The sequence below is a fragment of the Tachypleus tridentatus genome, chromosome 10, assembly GCF_004210375.1.
Source record: "Tachypleus tridentatus isolate NWPU-2018 chromosome 10, ASM421037v1, whole genome shotgun sequence".
Taxonomy (NCBI): Eukaryota; Metazoa; Arthropoda; class Merostomata; order Xiphosura; family Limulidae; genus Tachypleus; species Tachypleus tridentatus.
Genome location: NC_134834.1, coordinates 83,177,923 through 83,197,590, shown reverse-complemented (window position 1 = coordinate 83,197,590; position 19,668 = coordinate 83,177,923). Strand labels below are relative to the sequence as shown.

Below are 19,668 nucleotides of genomic sequence, written 5' to 3'. Positions count from 1 at the left end.
AATAAATATATTTTCCGATATGATTGAAATAAGCCAATCAGTAAGTGTAATCTCTGTACAAAAAAATAAAATAAACGGTTATATATAAATAGGTAAATGAAATTAAAACGTTGACCCTAAAGATTACTTCAATAAACTTCACCTGTTTGTCAAAAATGCACTTCTTATGATGAAACATCTATTAGTGACTGTCTGTTTGTTGAATTTTGCTCTAGCTTATTCGATGACTATCTGTCCTAGCCGTCCCTAATTTAGAAGTGAATGATTAAAAGATAGGCAGCTAGTCAACACAGCCCACCGCCAACCTTTGGGCTACTCCTTCTCAAAGAAAAGCTGAACTGATCGTCACTTTATAATGCCCTCATTGCTGAAAGAGCAAAAACTTCGATAATGGTATTCGAACCTACGGCCCTCATAATTCGCCTGATGCTTCTTAATCACCAGGCCTATTTGTTTAACAATACAACAACGGTGTTATTCCATATCTTATGTACACAGATTAGTGTAGCTAAGGTTTCATTGATAAGTATAAATCGTTATTCCGTTTTACCGATTCACTGGTAAGAAGTTTATGCTACATATGATAAAATATCTTAGCTTCTGAAAGCTTCTGTGAATTGATCTTAAAGTTTTATATTCTTATATGCAACACATTTTATGTATTCACATATTCTATTTGATTCAATCTATCGGATTATTTACAAGAAATTTTAACTGAGTTCAAGAGCAGTGTGTATAGATAAAGGACGAGGTGTTTCTTGTACTGTTTACATCTCTCATCATTGTCTATCTACAGATAAACAGCAAGTCCTCTGCAGGATTGACAAATATTTATCGAACAGATATAGTTTTATATCATACAAACCTATATGGAACGTTCCATCTACAATCTAGCCTCCGTAATTAAGTTGTTATTCGCTTTCGCTAGGAAAATGATACACAGAAAAAGATACATTCCATACCTTAGACATATCAAGACCACTCCTTAGAGTATGTACCAAGAGTTTACTAAGACTTTAAACATTTGGACACTGCTTATCTATTGTAGATATTCCATAATTTGGACATTGTTTATCTATTGTAGATATTCCATAATTTGAACATTGTTTTTCCATTGTAGATATTCCATAATTTGGACATTACTTATTTATTGTAGATATCCCATGACTTGAATATTATCTATCGTAGATATTCTATAATTTGGACATTGTTTATCTTATGTTGACAGTCCACAGTTTGGATACTGTTTATCTCGTGTTGACAGTCCACAGTTTGGATACTGTTTATCTAGTGTTGACAGTCCACAGTTTGGATACTGTTTATCTTGGGTAGATACTCCATAAATTTAACATTCTTTATTTAGAGTTGAGACTTCACACACTAATCTTAATTCTGTGTTATTACCATTCCAGGTAATACAAGTACGGCGCACGCACTTCGCAATTCTACTGACCTTATCACAGATATTTCGGTCTACAAGCCAGTTCTCTTAATTCTACTGACTTTATATTACAGAAATGTTTCATAACATCACATACGCACACTTTTCAATTGTACTGACTTCAACATCTGAATGCCTTTTCATAACACACGTTCCACTAACCTAAACATCAAAATGCCTGTTGACAGCCCAGGAACTTCTCAGTTCTGCTGACATCAAAATTTGAATGCTTCACAACAAACGCACTTTTCAAATCAACAGATCTTAACATCAAAACACACACACACATTTCTTGTAATTCAAACTTTATTACAGTCGTCACCTGTTAATTGGTCAGCTGAAATTAAATTATCAAGAAAAACAGTTATTACATGAAAACAACCTACATATTTTCACAAATTTCTGCTTTAAAGATAAGAAAAAATTACGAATTTAACCTTCAAGTTTATTTGTTCCTTTTTATGGATTTCACATAAATTTTCAGATAGCTGTTTCTGGTATTCTTCTTTGGTTTTGAAACGACACACCAGAGAGAAAACATCCAGTGGTGCTGTTCTTCATAAATAAATAACGTGAATAACCGTTATGTCTGAAAGAACAATGGGTTTCGATCCCACAACCTGTAGGATGCATAAAAGTACAGTTGATTAACTTTGTGAACTCTTCTAGCAGGTTATGAATATTTTATCTGTTAACTGGGAGACAGTACGTGGAATCTGACACTGCTGTGTTAACAATGGTATATTCCTGGACCAGACTCTCACGTTTTGCTTAAAAATTACACTCGTTTGCTGCGTCAAACTTTTACAAAATAATAATACGCATCTAGTATCTGATATCAAAGGTAATTAGCGAGACTACTCAAGATGTTCAAGACAACTGAGTTCCGTACAGGATAAACGAGAAACTGGATGATTGCGCAGGTTTACTTTATATACAGAACATTGCAGAAAAATTAATAAACGAGCAATCGCTAAGATAAATTCGTTTATCCAAAGGCTACTTTGAAGATTATTCTGAAAAAGGCTTTGACTTCTTCATGTTTTTCAGATATCGGAAGTAATCCATGACTACGAATTACACGGTCTTCTACTTTTATTCTTAAAGTATTAATTTTCTGGTATTGACCTTCTTATTGTCCGTTGACCTTAATGGATGGATAACAGACCAGCTCAATTTTGAAATCTTTACAAACATCAGAGATCTTTTTTTTTTTTTATGAAATTCTATTAAAGTATTCTTAGGTGAATCTATACGATACAGATTAAAAATACGCAGTTCTTTCAAACACACGCACTTCCTGCTTCTATCGTTGTTGACGAAGTTTTCAAATAACCGAAGAACCATAATAAGTGAACCACAAGTTCTTTAAAATGAACGTATAGCGCCGTTGTTGTAAGTTGGCCAGTTTAATTCTGTTCACAAAGAATGACTCTGTTATACATTAATGATAATGCCCCCTGTGGCATAACAGTATGTCTACGGACGCACAACGTGGTGGGCATAGCACAGGTAGTTTTTTTGTATAGTTTCGTGTTTAACTACAAACAAACAAATTAATAATGGTGATTACGTCTATTAGTGAGCAACACTCTGGAAAGTTTCAACACCCACATAGTTTGGTAAGCGTCAGAGGCTGATGGTAATGATTTCGTGTTTAAAGGTAATGTGCTTCATTTCCATTCAATGTGTATGAAAGATGAACCCTTTCTAGGTAAAATTAGATGTGTTACCTGTCTACACATTAATGCTTCTAATTTTTTCACAGGAGGGACACAGACAGACGAAGTCCCCACACACCGTATCTTCGTTGTCACACATAGCTGAGATGGAATTAAGTACCCTATGGTATTAAAGTATATCTGTTGGGTTTACCAGGTTGAGCCCTGTACCACATTGTTTTGTTACAACGTGAATAACAGACACCTTGGAACTCAGTCCTCTGAATTCGGTCTCACTAAGAAAAGCACATTTTTTTTCACAAGCTACGATCCGTTGAAAACGACGCGTTTCTTGCTCACATGAAGCTAGCTTTGTCGCTATATTACAATAACCAGACTGTGAACTACATTCCTTGAACAGCGATAATCACTATCTGTGCATGTCAAAAACTATCTAATGTCAGATCTCAAGTTATTAGTTCTCGCATGAAAATGTTTTTATAGTATCTTTAATTTGTTTTTTTGATGGATCCATCTTGTGATCGCTATTCATCCATTTTATTTACGAGAATGTACCTACAACTTATAATCTTATATAATCCATGTAAATACTATGATTATAAAGTACCCATTAAATAAATGACTCAAGTAATGAGAATAATTTGCAAGCCAACACTTTAAGTCTCAGTACTTAAGACCTGAACATTTTAAGTCTCATTACTTAAGACCTGAACATTTTAAATCTCATTACTTAAGACCTGAACACTTTAAGTCTCATTACTTAAGACCTGAACATTTTACGTCTCATTACTTAAGACCTGAACATTTTAAGTCTCATTACTTAAGACTTTCTCCAAAGTCTTGAATTCAAGCAATAATAAAATACCCAAGTTTAAACTTTCTATTAAAAGGCTAAAACAAAATGATAACGTTTGTTAGTATAGTTTGTTCTATATTTTTGACATATTAGAGTTCATTAGCACCGTGCAAAGTGTAGATTTGGAAATAAAACTACAAGTCAAGAAGTATTTTGATTACCTTTGGCACAGACGGGACCGGTGAAGTTCGTTCTGCTACAATCACAGATGTAGCGGTTCCAGCCCTCTGTACAGAATCCTCCGTTCAAACATGGTTGACTATCACACTGTGGCGGTGATGTGTGGCAGGCGGGTCGAATACTGCCCGAGTCTTGTTTCTGGGCGTAAAGAGCAATATCCACAGCATTATCGTTAACGACAAGGTCTCGCATGCAGCCGACATAACCGTACTGCAGCTTTCCAGACCAGAGCTCTGGTGGAATGGCTATGCCTTCCGGACTTGTTCCTACTCCACCAAGGTATAAAGGTCCTTCTAGATCAAGCTGGTTGGAATTGCCTGATGGTTGAAAGAATAAGTTAGAAACCACAATGCTAATATTACATACGTTTATCTCTACCACGTGCTCAAACTTGCTTCTGACTCTTCTTTTAAATACGCTTACAAAATTCAGATTTCGGAATTAGTAAAAAAACAACAACAACAAATAACAAAGAAGGAAGATAAGTAATTTGAACTGTTTTTAATCATCGGTTCTTTTATAAATCAGACGAACAAGAGCACCAAGGATGAAACAAATTTTCACTACAATACAACATTGAGGGTCGAGTCATGTATATATAAATGGTTAAAAAAATCAGACAACAGTTACATAGTTACAAATACATTAATAGACATTTCCATCTTATCTTAGGTAAATCATTCGCACTAGAATATCTTGAAGATCTTTAAAGAAGAAGAATGTTCTTTCTAAACTTACTGGACACAATTAACTTCTTCCCACCCAGCAGTTGTTTATATATTTCTAAAAAAACAACTATTTATTTCCATTGCTTAAGCCTTATAAACAAGTAGATACAGTAATACTACGGGCATCCCAGAATATATAAATAGAACAAAATATCTTTCAACCTTCACGGAAGCATTATTAGGGCCAATTAGGGTGGGAGTGCAGAAAGGCCATTTGGCCCTGCCTCAAGCTCAAAGAAACCTCAAATTTAGACACTTGTCATTTTTTTTTCACTTGTTAAGTTCGCGGCTTGTTTATAGGTGCTTCCCAATCAGACCCATATTTAACACACTCTCAGCTTAGAGCTGCAATTTACATATACAAATTAAGTTACACTTTCCTTTTGGGCTAATGATTGTCTTATTTTGTTTTGACGCATCATTGTATTTTTTAAACTATAGTCAGGGGTCTCAAAAGACAGAAGTGGCCTTGGGCTCTATGAACCTGAGAGTGCCTTTAAATGGGAGAGCCATTATTAAGAACTATTTTTATCGATTTTTCAAAGACACTAGCCAATACTAGAAATGTGAAGTTTATATTTCCGATACTAGAAAGAACTGTAGCCACAAACAGTTTGTGACAGGCAAAGAAATAAAAAACAAAAGGAAAGTGCAAAAGATGGCATATCGAATCCTAATTGACTGATTTATTCAGCAGTGGCAAGTATCCGGCTATTTACAACAGTACAAAAAAAATACATTATAAAATTTATCAATAACAGCTATTAATCAATACACAAACCTCTTTACTTTGAGGTAAACACAGACGCACTGCTATGGTGTTTAGAGCACAAATCGTGGACAACAGACGAATGAAATCAAGTAACGTGGTTGGGCAGATGCGCTTCAACCTTTACTGTACTAAGAGTAGAATTAAAATAAGAAAACGATAAGAAGTGGTGTAATAGTGAGGGGAGTATTCTCGTAGCAATGGTTTGCTCCTTTATTTTGTTAGAAAAGCGGATAATATATACAGGGCACCTAAGGTTTATTGTCGAGCATGTCCATACCACACTGCTGCATTTTCTTGTTGAAAGACAGAAGCGTTTTTCAACAGTATCGCAATAACCTAACGTGCGCCAGTTGTTTTAATTGTTTGACAGATACTTTAGTGACTGATACTTGTGGTATGAATTATGAGTCGTAGTTGCCGCCTTAATTCTCTGCTGAGATTGGTGAACCAATTGCAGAATATATTCCTTGATAATGGGTTACAACTGCGTCAGACACCTTCCCACATCTTATGGAGTAAATCGCACGTTGACTCCCAGCTTTCATTGAGGGAAAGGGTGATCCAACTTATCATAGTTTTAAACCTAATAAAGTGATCAGTCAGTTGATATTGTAATAAAATTATTTTAGTGCATCGAGTGCCAACTGCGTCAAATTTAAATGAATAAAATATTTCTAATATAATTGTCTCATAAATAATCAACGTGATTGCTATTTATCTAGCAACAACGAGCACTCCAAGTAATTTCAACTTATAGTAAACAAAATCTGTATCGGTTTTATTTTCAAAGTAATATTTTATTTTTGAGTGGGTTTGATGGACCAATATTGACTGACGAGACAAGGGACTACATATAAAAAATAATCATTCTAGAAAAAAATGCGACTGAAAAACAGACAAGACCACTTCCTAAGTTGCTAATAAATATTATATACGTAATTTTACCATATTTTACACGAAGTTCACTGACTAATTTCCAACGATAAACATTAAAGTGACTTTCAAATGACCGTTATTAAGATCATACAAAGATTCGTTAGATATATAGCTTGTTTTAGTGTTATTATTATTATTTGATTATTACAGACAGAAGGCCTTATATATGTTTTGTGTTAAATACTTTCTCAGGACCAAAATGATTTTCATCTATTTATCGTGTTTTCTATCCTGTTAAAACAATCTCGAAATTTGCTAATTCATTTGTCAATAGTTGTTTTCAAAACAAAGTGCAAACACGTTTCAGATTCATACCAAGTTTTACAAATTCGGTTTTCGCTACATAGATAATTCGAGTACACGTGATCTATGCGTTATTTTACCTTGTGTGAAAAACTCAACAGAATATTCGTCTACTATTACTCGTCCGGACCTGCTCTTTCTAGTCAAAGAAATTCTATGCCAGTGACCATCGTCCACTCGACGAGTAGTGGCCTTTACCTTGACCGAACCAGAACCTAAGTTCAGGAGTAGATAAACATGTCCTGCAAGGAGCTCGAAGGCAAAGAAATCTCCTTGAGCAGTGGCACCGCTGTTATACATGAGAACACCGTTAGGTTCATTGGTTCGAATTTTGAAAGAAATCCTTCCTCCACGAGGGGCATCCCAGCGTGATAAAGCCTGTGAAATAGACGGGCCAAGTTTGGATGATCAATTTCTTGTTATTTTATGTAAGTGTGTGTTTTAGAAAATATGTTGTATTAAAGGTTATAAGAAGTGAACATTAAATACAATCATAACATGAAATTAATATAGAGGATACTCACTGTTAGCCTAATTTTAAACTAAATGTTTGAATTATTCGAACAAAGTGAATGACATAACTTAGTTACATACAAAAAAAACGCTATTCATAGTTTGTAACTTGAAAAACAACGAAGAACGAAGTATATAGGACGTTGTGCGTTAATTGATGGCAACGCTCTACACTAACAATTACAAATTATATTACTTTCTAAAACATCAGAAAATAGTTATCAACCTGATCTATACACTTCAAACGGTTTGAGAGCCACTGATTCGCCTTTCGAAGGAAATTACATTCGCATATTAAGTATCGCCATTCTGTAGTCAATATAAGATTCGCATAACAAACAAGTAGCAGAATGCTATAAAACCAGAATTATAAGAGAAAGATGACTATTTTGGACAGTAAATGAAAATCATCTCTTTATTGTGACGAAGGCGGTTATGGTAATAATTCATATGTGAAATCAATTTTATTAATGCAAAACAATCTAGCTTGTTCTCGAAACGAGATAAATAGTTATTGTTTACTTTAAGTATGGATAATCTACTCTTAGATTACTCATATTTTTGAAGGATAACACTGACATAAAAAATCCTGTTATTACGTCACATTGCAATTACCAGAAACGACTCCTTAGTTGTGAAAGTAATAGGATCTGCTGCTTCAACTTCGTGACATGCAAACTGAAAGTTGCCATAGGGACGGACAACATTGGTTCCAGTGGCAGCAAGTTCTATCAAGTCCAGATTTAAGCTATCTGCTAGAAACCGCACCTGCAGGAATGATATGGAGTAAAGATTTTAAACTTTAAGTTAAATATAAAGAAAAGTCCTTCCATGTTTGTTTGTAATTTACCTTCATTCTAGTGCACGTTAACATAACCAAAACTAGAGATACGGTGAATCACCAACTACATGAATTGATTCTTTTTTTATGACAGAAGTATGTGTGATTTCACAGTGTGAAAAACACATATTTATCAGATGAATATCGTGATTGGTTAGTTTTTGATGCAAAGCAGTAGTGGTTATCTGCGCGATATAATGTATAAATTTTAGAAAAAATAACGTAATAATTAAATATATATTCCTTTTAATTTGAGAATATAAATGTAAGTAGATGGCTTAAAAATTTGTTGTTTTTTAACAAATAAATAGTTATAAAGTGACTAAAATAACAGAAATGCGTAGACACAATATTTGATGCTTCAGAGAAATATCTGTCAAAATAATGTTAATCTAGGATTCGGAATTCATATTTGATACTTTTACCTCATATGATTGACACACAGGCTTGTTATTACATGAAGACAGCGCATTTTACATTTAAAATAGTTCTCATGAACAACAACTTGTTACACATTTTCTTCGTAAGAGTACGGTTAGTTTTCAATTTAATTTGAGGAAACCTTTGCTCAGTCGTGACCATTAAGGAAATTGTTAGAGATTTTCATATCTAAATTGTTATTCAAGTTGGCAAGTTCACGGATAACGATATCCGTTAGTAAGACTTTTATGACTTTGACTAATCACATGCACGTCCTTTCATCATGAAACGTTTTTAAAGTAAAAAAACTGATAGAACAGTTTTAAAAATTGAAATCTTAGAAATGAAATTATTTATTTGATTTATTAGTAATGAAATTCATTTACATTTTATTAATTTTTTTTTAAATATCTCTTCGAACACTTTTCTCTCTCTATTGAATGAGAGCATTAATAGCAAAGGAATTATAATCACCACTTGCAAACCTTCTGCTTCCAGTTGGGTTCACCGCATTAAGAAATATACCTTAATAATTATTCTTCTAAATTATTATAATACACAGAAATAAGTTATTTTCAATATAAAGCAGTCAAAATAAAGAAAAGAGAACTGATGACCGAAGACGACAAGTCATTTTTTACAACTCGTGAAGCTTTATTTTTACTAAAAAAAATATATTACCACCAGTAATCATCTGAATTCGTGTACAAACCGAAAAGAATGATCAAGTCTATTAATGGATTTTACTTATATCTGTGAAAAAAACGTGTATGAATTATGAATGTTGGAAACAGATACTTAAAGGTATTTAGATTAAATTTCTAAACCGACAATTTTTGTTAGATTTACGGTTAAATCTCTTTTTTCTTGTAACAATTCTCCAAATATATTTATCATATCAAGTTCGAGTAATAGGTTTACTAACAGCGAATGCTGTTGTTCCAAACACATTATTACTGTCTAACAAAAACGGAATTGATGGTTGGTTATATTATTACGGCTATTCACTGTAAACATTCTTTTTAACTTTTACCACCTTTATCAGAAAAAAATCTAAACACTTGTGTCAACAAAAGTTATAAAAATATTAAATAGTTTATTTAACAATACATTAAATAATCAGTGATGTCGAGAAACCCACTTGTTGAGAAATTTATATGCAAAAACGGCTCGTTTGGGTTGAGAAAACACTTTACATAGAAGAGCGAACAACGTTTCGACCTTCTTCGGTCATCGTCAGGTTCACAATTTAATAATATAATAAAATAAATAAAATTATATATTCAAACATCTAATACCGCCCTCTACATTTCGACACACAGTTACACAACCCCTTTCAAACATGTGGTCAGCTTCCGGTCAGTTACCTCTTTCTTTGTGAACCTGACGATGACCGAAGAAGGTCGAAACGTTCGCTCTTCTATGTAAAATATTTTCTCAACCCAAACGAGCCGTTTTTGCATATAAATACACTAAATACTTTGTGTGCATGTGATGCTGTTCGTAACTTCTATTCCAAGTTGGAGAAATACTTACTTTTCTTAAACAACCAACAAAACTAATACGACTGTGTGTTCCTAGGTGTCCACTGGTTATGTTACTGCCTCCTACATAAATCTGTTTGCTGTACAAAAGGTTGAAGGTGCCTGCGGTGGAGCCACGTTGTGTGTAGACTCCGTCAACAGCGATAGAAAACTACACCAAAAATTAATATGGATAAATTATGCATGTAACCAAAAATACGGAAAATACTCGATACTGGAAATAATTATGGAAACAGAGAAAAACACCAGTAACAAATGCAAATATAATATTTACGTAAATAAACTGCACCAGAGTACAATAACGTATTGATAGCTTACAATGTATGTTATTAACTCTTATCTAGCCAATCAGACACGTGCTACTCCAGGATAATCCTTGTAAAATATAAGCAGCCATACTGTTCCTAGTATTAGTGTGGCGATTACACGCATGATTTCCAGGACAAAAAAGCAACATTATTAGTTTGTAGAAATCAGTGTCGAAGTTTCGTCTTTTAGTAGTGCTGTCTGTGAAACGTTGTAGAAGGCATACGAAGCTATTACTGATAATAGATGCGATCGAGATATAAAGACAAAAGTCTTCAAAAGCTATGTTAAGTAACTCAGGGTATCCTATGTCCGTTATGACAATCCAGTAAAGGTCTTGACACTGACATATTTGGAAGCACAGGTGTGAATATTTAATTTCAGAATGGTAAAATACATGTCAACATGAAGTATCCTCAATGGATTGTTTAAAATTAGGCACAAAGATACACAATGGGCTATCTGTGCTCTGCCAACCACTGGTATCCAAACCCGGTTTCTAGAGTTGTAATTCCACAGACGTGCCGCTGTGACAGTGGAGAGAGGGCTCTTCAATAGATGTATAGCTGCACAAAAAACAAAACCTGATTAATAGAAACAAAAAACCACTAGATTTAAGGTGAAATTTCGTGTAAATATAAAGTGAATGAATTCCATCACACAGGACATTAATAAAAATTAAAGTCTACAGACCAGCATGTGCTGCTGCTTTTCACAGACAAAATGAAGCTCACGGAACATTCATCACATGTAAGGCTCTCATAATGTGTTGAGTTTTGAAACTGTACTGATGAATAATAAATACCAATATGTAGATCGATGATTTCACTTTTCACTGTTTTCTGTTGAGATGCACCTAGTTCTGATAACGACCTGAAGAAAGCTTTGGACATGACTGTGCTATTTAGTTGAGGAAAATGTTGAGGATAATATTACACGTTGAGCTTTTATTTTATCCACTTTGGATTTTGTCTACATGTAGTAATTAAGGAAGCCATAAATATCTTCGCGTGTTAACAGAATTACACAAAGAATCCCCATGCCTCTTTCACCACAAGAGACACACTGCCATGCCACACGTTCAGTTTAGCATTAACTTGAGACAACTCCCAGAAATCAGTCTTTTCCAGAACTGTGTTATATACCTAATTGATTGGCTCTGGGGTGTTTTCAAAGCATTCTCAAGAGACAAAAAAGACATGTCTCGAAAGGACATAAACAAGAAAATGCTTTGAAGGAAAAGTGGTGGTCCATTTTAATAAACGTGTAACAAAGGTTGTTGGCAGATATAAGTAACGCCACACGTGTGCTCACTCCATGTTACAATCAGTTTCTAGCGATAAAACACATCATCCCTCTTGTCTGGGCATGGCGTACGAATACCTTTGTTAATACAATGTATTTCTCACCATACGTTAATGTATTTAAAGCAAAAATGCTGACACTGTTGAACGTATTTGTTAATTGTTTTTCATCAAAATTAACCATTTATTGTTCTGAGGTGATTAGTTCACACGACATATGAAACTAATAAAATCCATATAATCACCAGCAAATTACCGAAACCAAACGTAGTCATTGCATGGGTTAGGCTGTATACTGTCTGGTGAAATTTTTTTATTTCACACGATGAGTTTTTCTATAAAGCTATCTAAATGAAAATATAGTCTCTTAACTGCTCTTTCATAATGATAAAATGTAAAATATATAGACAAAAGCCGAACCATTTTCTTATAATGTAACGATTTATAAATGTGGTCACACAATTACGAAAATAAAATCACGTGAGGAAACAACATTAAAAGATCTCTAGATCGGTAGTTTGTGTGATTTTACATCATTATGAGACAGATAAAAAGTTTGACAAATATTTCTTTGCTCGCTCTACAAGGTTTCCATTAAGAAAAATGTAATTGCATTTGAAACGCACGCCTTGTATGCCGCTGTTGACCAAACTTTTGTACACTCCCTTAGTTCACCAGGTCAGCTTGGCATGCGATACATAAAGCCTCGGTACAAATGCTATATATGACAATCACTTATGATATATCACTTCACAAGATACATAATGTCTTTTCCTTATCTCATCCCCGCAATCTTAAGTCTGAAAAACATCAAGTGAGAAAAGAGCTAATCGAAATATTTTGTAATTCGTTTTTTCTTTTCAATTTTTTTCTTGAAACTAAAACAAGTTTTGGGTGAATTTCAAATTGTATAAAATGATTTTGTTGAAATATATAAAAATATCAAATATTTCTGTTTATGCAAAAGGTGAATTGATATTTGTGACTTTCTTTAATTTAATGCTAGTTCAAAGGTCAAACGTTGCTATCATTACAACAAATCAAAACTTTCTATTTTCTATCATTACAAAACAAAACGTTTCTCATATTAAAATAACGAAATTATCTGTTATTCATTAAATCAAAGGTTACTATCACCAACAAATCAAACGTTTTGTGGTATTTATCTTCGTAATGATATAATTACTAATTCTATCGTTTCTGTCGTCACGACATCAACAGTTATTCATTACAAACTTAATAAATCACCTATTGTTAAAATTTCAAAGATTACAAATGATAATAAATTAGTCTTTAATGCAGTTAGTGAATCAAAGTTTTTATCAATAGTGTGATAAGTTACTATTAAAAATAAATTATATTTTCCTATCTTCAGTGAACCAAGGGTATTTCTCATTAAATATAATGTATTACAATTAATAATATATCAGATTTTTCTACCTTTAATGAATTAAATGATTTTATTATATTACCAGAGGTTTATATTAATAATATATCATATTTTGCTGTATTTAGCGAACCTATGATTTTTTCATTAAAAAGTCATAGATTACAATTAATAAGAAATAATTTTTCATATCATTAGTAAATACAAGATCTTTATCATTAATATACCAGAGGTCGCTATAAACAACTACCAAAAAAAAAATTTCTTTGTTACTAAATCGATTTTTTTTTCAAAATTGATTTCAATTAATTTGTCGCTTCTATTTTAAAAGTCACAGATACTTGAATATGGAAGCATATGATGCTAATATAATAACAAACAGACAAAGAATGACTTATAAGCATAAGAAAGTGTAACTTAATGCGTTGCGACAAAGCATTGGTTTGTCATCACCACAAAAACATGCTGACGATAGCACATTAAACGTTTCGGCCATTAGTTAATTAAATATCTGTTTTTGTGAAAATTATATTATAATATTTTTCACAATAATCTTGCCGAGCCAATACTAAATTTAAAGTTCACACGAACATTCAAAAGTTTCTGTTATTAATAAACCAACTGTTTCTTGGAAATGTAAAGAAAATGCTTCTGACAATAACAAATGATCAATAATAAATCAAAGTTTTCTTCATTAAAAAAATGGGCACAATGATCACGTTTTATGATGACTTTAGTAAAACCAATCATGTCGTGATTATTTCCAACACAATAACTCACCATCAAGTTAAACTAGGTTGTTTTCTCACATTCTTAGTTCATTTACATAATACTTACACGCATTGTTGAAATTACGTTTTCGAAATGCCTTCAAATCTAACGAGCAATGTTTCTATAAATGGTTTTCATAGGTGCTTGGTTTCTGTTATACATTTCATGAGATAATTATTTCTACAAAATAACGTTAATGTATGGACGATAAATTGTAATATCAGCTCAACCAGAACTAACTAAAATATCCTTCTAACGATTAGATAACTTGTAATTTAAAACATATGCAAGCCGTGTCACACAGCTAGTAAACGAGTTGAGGAACCGTTTTAAATTACACTGATAAAATAGTTCTTTTAGGTATAATTTAAAAAAAATTATGGACAAGACATTTATGACCTGATTAAACAAGAGCAGACTAACATTTGATAACAAATATTCATTCTCAACCAGTGAAGAACCAATGAAATTATTTCATAAAATAATGGTCTTTTAAAAAAATTCATTGTTATATATCCAACCTTGGTTTTTAACTGGAATTACTAAAAGATGTATTTTTAAGAAAGTAGCCTGATTTGTCGATGAGTTGGTTAAAGAAGAACTAGTGTCCATTTTTGTATTTTCGTTTGAAGAATGTTTTCATCATCACGTTTACCACTTCTTTCTGAGATGTACAGCAGCATACGACAAGATTGAAGGCAACTAGTTATCACTATCCACTGCCCACTCTTGGGCTACAATAAATAGTGGGATTGAACGTCCATTATAATGCCCCCACGGTTGAAATGGAACGTGTTTGGTGTGACTGGTATTCGAACCCTCGACCCTCAAATTAGGAGTCGAGCTCCTTAAGCACCCGACTATGCCGGTTCTCCAAAATACAACTGTAAATTAACTATTTCCTTGGTCAGTGTCTGTTGCCCATTTAGAGTGTTGAAACGAATGCTATTACGCTTTACGCTATTAAACTCGGAGACCATTAAGTATCATCAGACCCTGTTTAGTTTAAGGAGCCTGGCACTGCCAGGTAGTTAGGGCGATCGACTCACAATCTTCTACTCCCAGTCCCACCAAACATGCTCTCTCTTTCAGCTGTGGGGGCGTCAGTAGTACTATTTATTTGGTTTCCGGCTAGTACAGCGGTAAGTCTACAGATTTCCAACGCTAAAATCAGGAGTTCGATTCCCCCTAGGAAGACTCAGCAGATACCCCGATATGGCTTTGCTATAAAGAAAGTTTGTTTCTTGTTTGGAAATTTCGCACAAAGCTACTCGAGGGCTATCTGTGCTAGCCGTCCCTAATTTAGCAGTGTAAGACTAGAGCTAGTCATCACAACCCACCGCCAACTCTTGGGCTACTCTTTTACCAACGAATAGTGGGATTGACCGTAACATTATACACCCCCACGGCTGGGAGGGCGAGCATGTTTAGCGCGACGCGGGCGCGAACCCGCGACCCTCGGATTACGAGTCGCACGCCTTACGCGCTAGGCCATGCCGGGCCATAAAGAAAGCACATACATACTATTCATTGGTAATAGAATAGCCTACGACTTGGCGGTGGATAATGATAAATAACTCTATTCTTTGGTAAATTCAGGATGGCTAGCGCAGGTAGCGCTTGTGTAGCTTTGCGCAAAACTCAACAAAAACAACAAATCAAACCATTATGTTCAATAACCAAATGTTTAAAAGGTATCAATTTAGATTAACTGTTTCTTTAAAATGATAACCAGTGTTTACTTTTACATATTATATAACATCCAACAGCAATCATTAAAATCGCGAATGTGATAAAAGAAAAGCAAAAACGTTTCTTTTAGTATTTTTGAATAGTAACTAAAAGAACTATAAGTCCAACGAATGATGACTGCAGTGTGTGGTTTGCAGAAAGTATACTTCGGTTAGTAAGGGGAAACGTTTCAAATTCATGAAGAATTTTCAAATATGTTCACCATATATATGCTTCTGTAGTTTTAACAACAGAACGTTGGTCAAGAAAAGCGATTGAGTTTCTACTGCTCTAGTACATGTTGCTCTGGGTCACTCCCTTATGGTATCACGTGTATGTTTTGTGCGAAAGACTGGTGTAAAGTATATTACGCAATTTAAAGGTAGAGAATAATCATTTGCACAAACAAGTTAGGTGAAAGATTATATCCCACATTTAGTTACTGGATTGTTTGTTTGTTTTCTCTAGTTGTCCCTAATTTTGAAATGAACGATTTAAAGGAAGACATCTATTCAACAACGCTTATCGCCAGCTCTGGTCGAACTTCTTTATTTGCTAATACTATTTTGGTATTATCTTACATACCACGATTCGACAACAACAAAATTATTTAATTCGCAAAAGCTACAGTAATACTGGTATGTATAGGCATACTTAATGTTTTTTAATCATAATTTTTTGTTTAGTTAATGAAAAATTGAAGTTGAAACAAAGTCAAATTTAAGTTCGCCAGTTTTCCAAAGAGTTTTATCATTAAATGTGATCAAAAGCAGACCCGGATTTTCTTTATACCTATGTGACTCCTTTAAGACAAACAAATACTATAGACTCTTACAAACAACGCAAATACTATACACTCTTACAAACAACGTTCACGTGATACTTTAGTTGATGGTCTATTGATTCAAAAAGACTTAGGACAGGCGTAGAGTGGTTTTCTTCCGCGAAATCACTTGTAATTTCTCTCACAGACATATTAATTATCCTATCAGAGCGTTATCAGTAAATGTAGACTTTCGGATTCTACAGAAGTGTGATGATTACTTCGATGATGTCCAGTTGATTGTTTGTTTTGAAATTGATCTCGTGCAAAGCTACACAAGGGCTATCTGCGCTTGCGGTCCCTAATTTAGCAATGTATGACTAGAGTGAAGGTAGCTGGTCATCACCATCCACTGCCAACTCTAGGCTACAGTGAATAGTAGGATTGACCTTTAAGTGTAATGCTTCCACGGATGAATGGGTGAGCATGTTTGGTGTGACGGGGAATCGAATCTGCGATCCTCAGGTTACGCGTCGAGCTCCCTAACTATACTTGATATGACCAGATGCATTCTCTCGACTACTAAATAACATTTTTTTTCTTACACGTACGATGTTCTACAAGTACAATTAGATTAAAATATTAACAGTTTTACTTATAGTAAAACTGTAAAGAAATATTTTTTAAAAATTAAGAAAACGTAGCAAGTAGAAAAATAATAAAACGTAAAATTATAATAAACGATAAACGAGTATTATGATTATAATTTAAAGATACATCTGTTTGAATAAAATTATCGACCATTAGTTTTTTTTCTGCATTTACTGTAAAACATGCTGTGGTAGTCTTGGTAGTTTGGTACTTTGATTACGTTTTCGAAACTGAAACACAGGTTCAAATAGTTTCAAAAACGTAATTAAAGTAAAATAATGACTTTTCTTTTTTACACTTTTCGTTATCACTTTGGATTATGATACATTTGGTCATAATTCCGTACCGAAATTTAAGTTTTTGCGAAACGTTTGGCTTTCAGCTCAAACACAATTTATATGAGTAATTAATAATTAACAAATGTTTCAAATCAGATACTAAAATACAAAAATACTTTAAATTTTTTATATGAATTTCAAACAGGACATTTTACAAAGCGTACGTGCTATATCTTCCAGACTAACATGCATTGTTGCTATCTTTCACCACTTTCAGTTGTTTGTGGAGACGTGTGGTCTAGCAACGGTAGTCATGGAAACAAGATTTTTGTAAGACGCTTAAATAAACCGGTGAGGAATCAGCTCGCATTGTCACACATTGAACACTGCTTCGTCCATTATTCCAAGATATTCTATCAAACTATCACATACGATATTATAATTGACTATGAGGCAGTTTACTCACGTGACAGAAGCTCGTGCTGTCTGTGATCTAAAATGAGAGAAAAAACAACAATATTTAATGTTTTTGTAATTATACAGCTAAACACTTTTCGTATTAAAGAACATTATTTTCCACTATTATTCAGATAAACCACGAATACACTTCATACATATATGGTCATTTTATTGTGTTCGTTCGTGACACATACATTTTGGTTAAGTTAAAAGGTTTTCCTTCAAAAATAGAAAAACAGAAAATCCTTAAAGTCAGACGCCTTACAGTTTTGTAATATTGAACCAAAAATGTTCTTATTGATTAGAAAAAAGCATGACTTTTTTTTTACATTGAAGTACTTTTTTTCTAACACATTTCCAATTCATGTTCAGCTTCTATCTTGATGTTAAAAAAAACACCTCATTATACAGGTGCTTTCTTTGACTACCGAGTCTGAAGGCATTCCTCTACGATAAATCTTTGTTAGTTTTTTCTGAGTTTCCGTTTTTTAAAACTGTTATTCCTCATAAGCGTTTTAAACTTAGGTATTTTTAGATAAGGTAGGTATTTTTTAAATGCATAAGTCGTTATTTCTTCTACTATTTTATTACTTAAGATTTAGAAATGAAAGGCCAATTTCCTGGCATATTACTTTCAAAATTAAAGACTTAACTGTTTGATTTATACTGTACGAAAGTAGAACCACCGGTGAAAAAGAACACTTCCAAACTTGTTCATTACATACTTTATTCCAGTCACACCAAACATGTTAGCCCCTTCAGCTGTGGGGACGTTATAATGTGACAGTCAATCCCACTATTCGTTGGTAAAAGAGTAGCCCAAGAGATGGCGGTGGGTGGTGATGACGAGCTGCCTTCCCACTAATCTTACATTGCTAAATTAGGAACGGTTAGTGCAGATAGCTCTCGTGTAGCTTTGCACGAAGTGCAAACCAAACCATATTTTGTTAATACTCCACGAATTCACTCACATGAATTGTGTTTAGAGGGTTTTAGTTCGTGAAAATTTTAAAATTATACTGAACAACAGCATAATACTTCGAAGAGAGAAAAAGTTGTGATACTGTTATGTTATGAATTATTCATCTTTCATTTAAGTTTGTTTTTATTAAGACCTATGATTCACTTTAAACTTACTTCTCGGACTTTGCGGTGAACCAACACTTTATGCCACTGGTTGTCGTCAAAGCGCACTTTAGTAGGTCTCACGACTCTTTCAAGAGAGCCAGAGCCCAAGCTCACAGTGAGAACGATACCCCCACCACGTAGTGACAAGCTAAGGAAATCGTCTCCATCTCCTGTGTAAAATAACATTCCGTGGGGTTGGCGAGTCTTGAAAAACAAGGATACACTGTCGCTTGAACTAATGATGGGCTCGTCTCCCAGTGACTTGAAGTTGTAGCTGAGAAATTCTACCCCTCGAAAAGTGGCTTCTGAAGGGGCTTTATCTATGTACAAAAGAGAATAAATATAAGTTCTTTCATAAAGTTAAAGGTTTAGAAATAGAAAGGACATGCGACTTCTCCTAGCCTTAAAAACACTAACATGAATGTTACCATAATAAACTGCTACCAACACCTGTGTAAATGTAGTAAATGTTTTAACTCAACTCTACGAGAGTGACAAACATTGTTCTTTTGAGGTGTTTTTAACACAGTTATCGCTGTACTTTAAGTTGAAGCAGTAGCGCGTGGGTTATGTAATTTAATTTGCTTGCTAATTATTAAATGAAAGTTAACAAATTATTGTTTGTTGTTAAACGCAAAACTACATACCAGGCTATCTGTGTTCCCTCCATGGCG

General features: G+C 33.8%; 1 protein-coding gene across 3 annotated transcripts in view; it reads right to left on the bottom strand.

Annotated features, from left to right (window-relative positions):
- Positions 1 to 19,668, bottom strand: part of LOC143229735 (neurexin 1-like) — a 163,677-nt gene that overhangs the window by 34,986 nt on the left and 109,023 nt on the right. For all 3 annotated transcript variants that reach the window (XM_076462481.1, XM_076462482.1, XM_076462480.1), the window contains 6 exons: positions 19,004 to 19,314; positions 17,874 to 17,900; positions 10,209 to 10,367; positions 8,027 to 8,179; positions 6,979 to 7,276; positions 4,141 to 4,476 (listed from right to left, as the gene is read on the bottom strand). In XM_076462481.1, coding sequence (XP_076318596.1) covers positions 4,141 to 4,476; positions 6,979 to 7,276; positions 8,027 to 8,179; positions 10,209 to 10,367; positions 17,874 to 17,900; positions 19,004 to 19,314 — 1,284 coding nt within the window. The remainder of the gene's footprint in view (positions 1 to 4,140; positions 4,477 to 6,978; positions 7,277 to 8,026; positions 8,180 to 10,208; positions 10,368 to 17,873; positions 17,901 to 19,003; positions 19,315 to 19,668) is intronic.